This window comes from Aplysia californica, unplaced genomic scaffold (assembly GCF_000002075.1).
Source record: "Aplysia californica isolate F4 #8 unplaced genomic scaffold, AplCal3.0 scaffold00830, whole genome shotgun sequence".
NCBI classification, from domain to species: Eukaryota; Metazoa; Mollusca; class Gastropoda; order Aplysiida; family Aplysiidae; genus Aplysia; species Aplysia californica.
The window spans coordinates 117,154-119,357 of record NW_004798100.1 but is presented as its reverse complement, the minus strand read 5'-3'; the positions used below and the strand labels follow the sequence as shown (position 1 = coordinate 119,357).

Here is a 2,204-nt window from a genome sequence, read left to right as displayed (position 1 = left end):
AAATTCCCCGTGTAGGTGGGAATAGAGCAGCGAAGAACTTAATAATACCCATTGCACACAGCCAGTTGGATTTATTTTGATTAACCCTATCCGTACTTTGTGTTTTACTATCGTATCCATACGACCTGGGGAACTCTGTGCCACCACTTCCAAAAGAGGAAATTTACTCGTTAATCCGATCCGTACGCTTTACATAAGCAGTCTGTCAATATGATTTTTTGAGAAATACGAAACGTCTCAAAGAGATCTTCGTACTAGAAGTATTCTAAAATGTGAAGAATACAACCCCGGGGTACAAAATGACCCCAGGGCGTACGGATAGGGTAAAGTCAGGGCCGGACAGATTTTCCTTGATGGATGAGACAAAAAGCTGCCTCTTTGAAGACACAATACGATCGAATTTAACTAATTAATTCCACTGTGGCCTTCAAAATCAAACACGTTAAAAAAAAAAGTTTTAGTAGACGTTCTACGGCTTTCACAACTGCATAAGATCATATGCGGGTCAGAAGATTAGAGGTGTTACAAGAGAGTAACAAACATAAAAAAGAAGAAGGGGAGATAAGGACGATAGATATTTGATAGGAAAGAAGAAGCGAACCACACCAGAGCACCCGCCAACCACCCACCAAACACGTTTGTTTTTCTAGGTGGCGAGACGAATCTGTCGTATTGTGGCGTTTAAAAAAAACCTAAAAATATTGTAAGTGTTTTACGGTGCTCACAACTGCATAAGGTCATATGAGCGCGCGGGACACAACAAACATTTTCAGTTGGTAGGAAATCCTGAAGATGTTCGGAACCAACCAGGTAACCACTGGCAGAAATCACATCATTAGAAAGTAAGTAATTGGGTTCGGAGTCGATTCCTACGAATCCTGGCTTTAAAAAATTGTGAACCTCACCGCACATCACTGAGTCCGACATGGGTGTTACGTCCGTGTGGTCGGCTTGTTCTCTTTATCCTCGTGAGGCGATCCCGACAGAGGAATTCCCTCCATGCACACAGACGGCTGACGATTCATGTGAGTCAGATCATTCACCAACATGTCTCTGTTGTTCTGTTCGTGAGCAGCAGACTCTTTCATCAATAAATCGTGAGCGGGAGAATGATGATGCTCGCCTCGCGTGGAGTCCGTCGAGTGGTTGTGTCCGTTCTTTGACAGAGAGGGTGTCGTCGTAACGAGCGAGTTGCCAGAACTAGGTAAAGAGGACGACGTTGATTTGTGTGAGGTCGTGTCTGTGTGTGTGGTGGTACTCCTCTCCGAATCAGAGGACGGTGGGTCCTGACGTAGGCGATCTATGTGGTGTTCTACGTCATTGGGAGATGTGCTGTCCCCACGCTCTATGGCGGCGCTGGAGACGGACATGGAGTCTTTGTGCCTGGAGCCCACGTCGTAGAGATCTCGGTAGTAATCTACACACTCGTACCCCACGTCAATGTCTTCCTCATCGTTGTCGTCGTCGTCGAATTCGTCATCGTCCATATCGTCAGAATCGTCGAAGTCGGTGGTCCCGTGGTTGCTCTCCTGGTTGTCGCTGCTCACGTCTGTGTGGGTCATCTTCTCGTCGTAGTCCAGGTCGAGCGAGGAGTTTTCCCGCGCTGGGAAGTCGTGTCCTTCTCTCTCTCCGTCCTGTCCGTCTCTCTCTCCGTCGTGCCCTTCTCTCTCTCCGTCGTGTCCTTCTCTCTCTCCGTCCTCGCTGGACCCCGCCTCCTGCTCGCGTCTGTCGCCTCCGCCCTCTTTCTTCACCTCGTGAGTTTTAATGTGCTTGCTGAGATGGTCACTGCGCATGAACCGCTTCCCGCAGTCGTTGCACTGGAAGTTTTTCTCGCCCGTGTGCGTTCTCAGGTGCCGCTGGAGTTCGTCCGAGCGCGTGAAGCGTTTCTGACAGTACAGCCAGCGACAGACGAAGGGGCGTTCCCCGGCGTGACCGCGGAGGTGGGCCTTGAGGTGGGAGGTCTTGCCGTACTCTTTGCCACACCCCGGGTAGTGACAGACGTGCATGCGGCGTTTGGTGGGCGTGGCTGAGGGGTTGGCCGAGCTCTTCAGACAGTTGGGACAGCGGCAGCGCCTGCACCGGCGAGGGACGGGTCGCTCTAGGAGAGACAGATCCCCGCAAAGAGGCGTGAGGGGCGGGGTTAGGAAGGGGTGGGCGGGGTGGAGACGCGGATCGACAGGGGAGTGACCTGGGAGTTGATGAGG

At 51.2% G+C, this 2,204-nt stretch overlaps 1 protein-coding gene across 1 annotated transcript in view; it reads right to left on the bottom strand.

The window, feature by feature from the left end:
• Positions 1-836: 836 nt before the first annotated feature.
• The window catches only part of LOC101846101 (transcription factor btd), a gene marked incomplete in the record, with an annotated part of 2,504 nt that continues 1,136 nt past the window's right edge, over positions 837-2,204 (bottom strand). Inside the window, 1 exon segment of the mRNA XM_013088906.2 lies at positions 837-2,204. Coding sequence (XP_012944360.1) covers positions 933-2,204 — 1,272 coding nt within the window.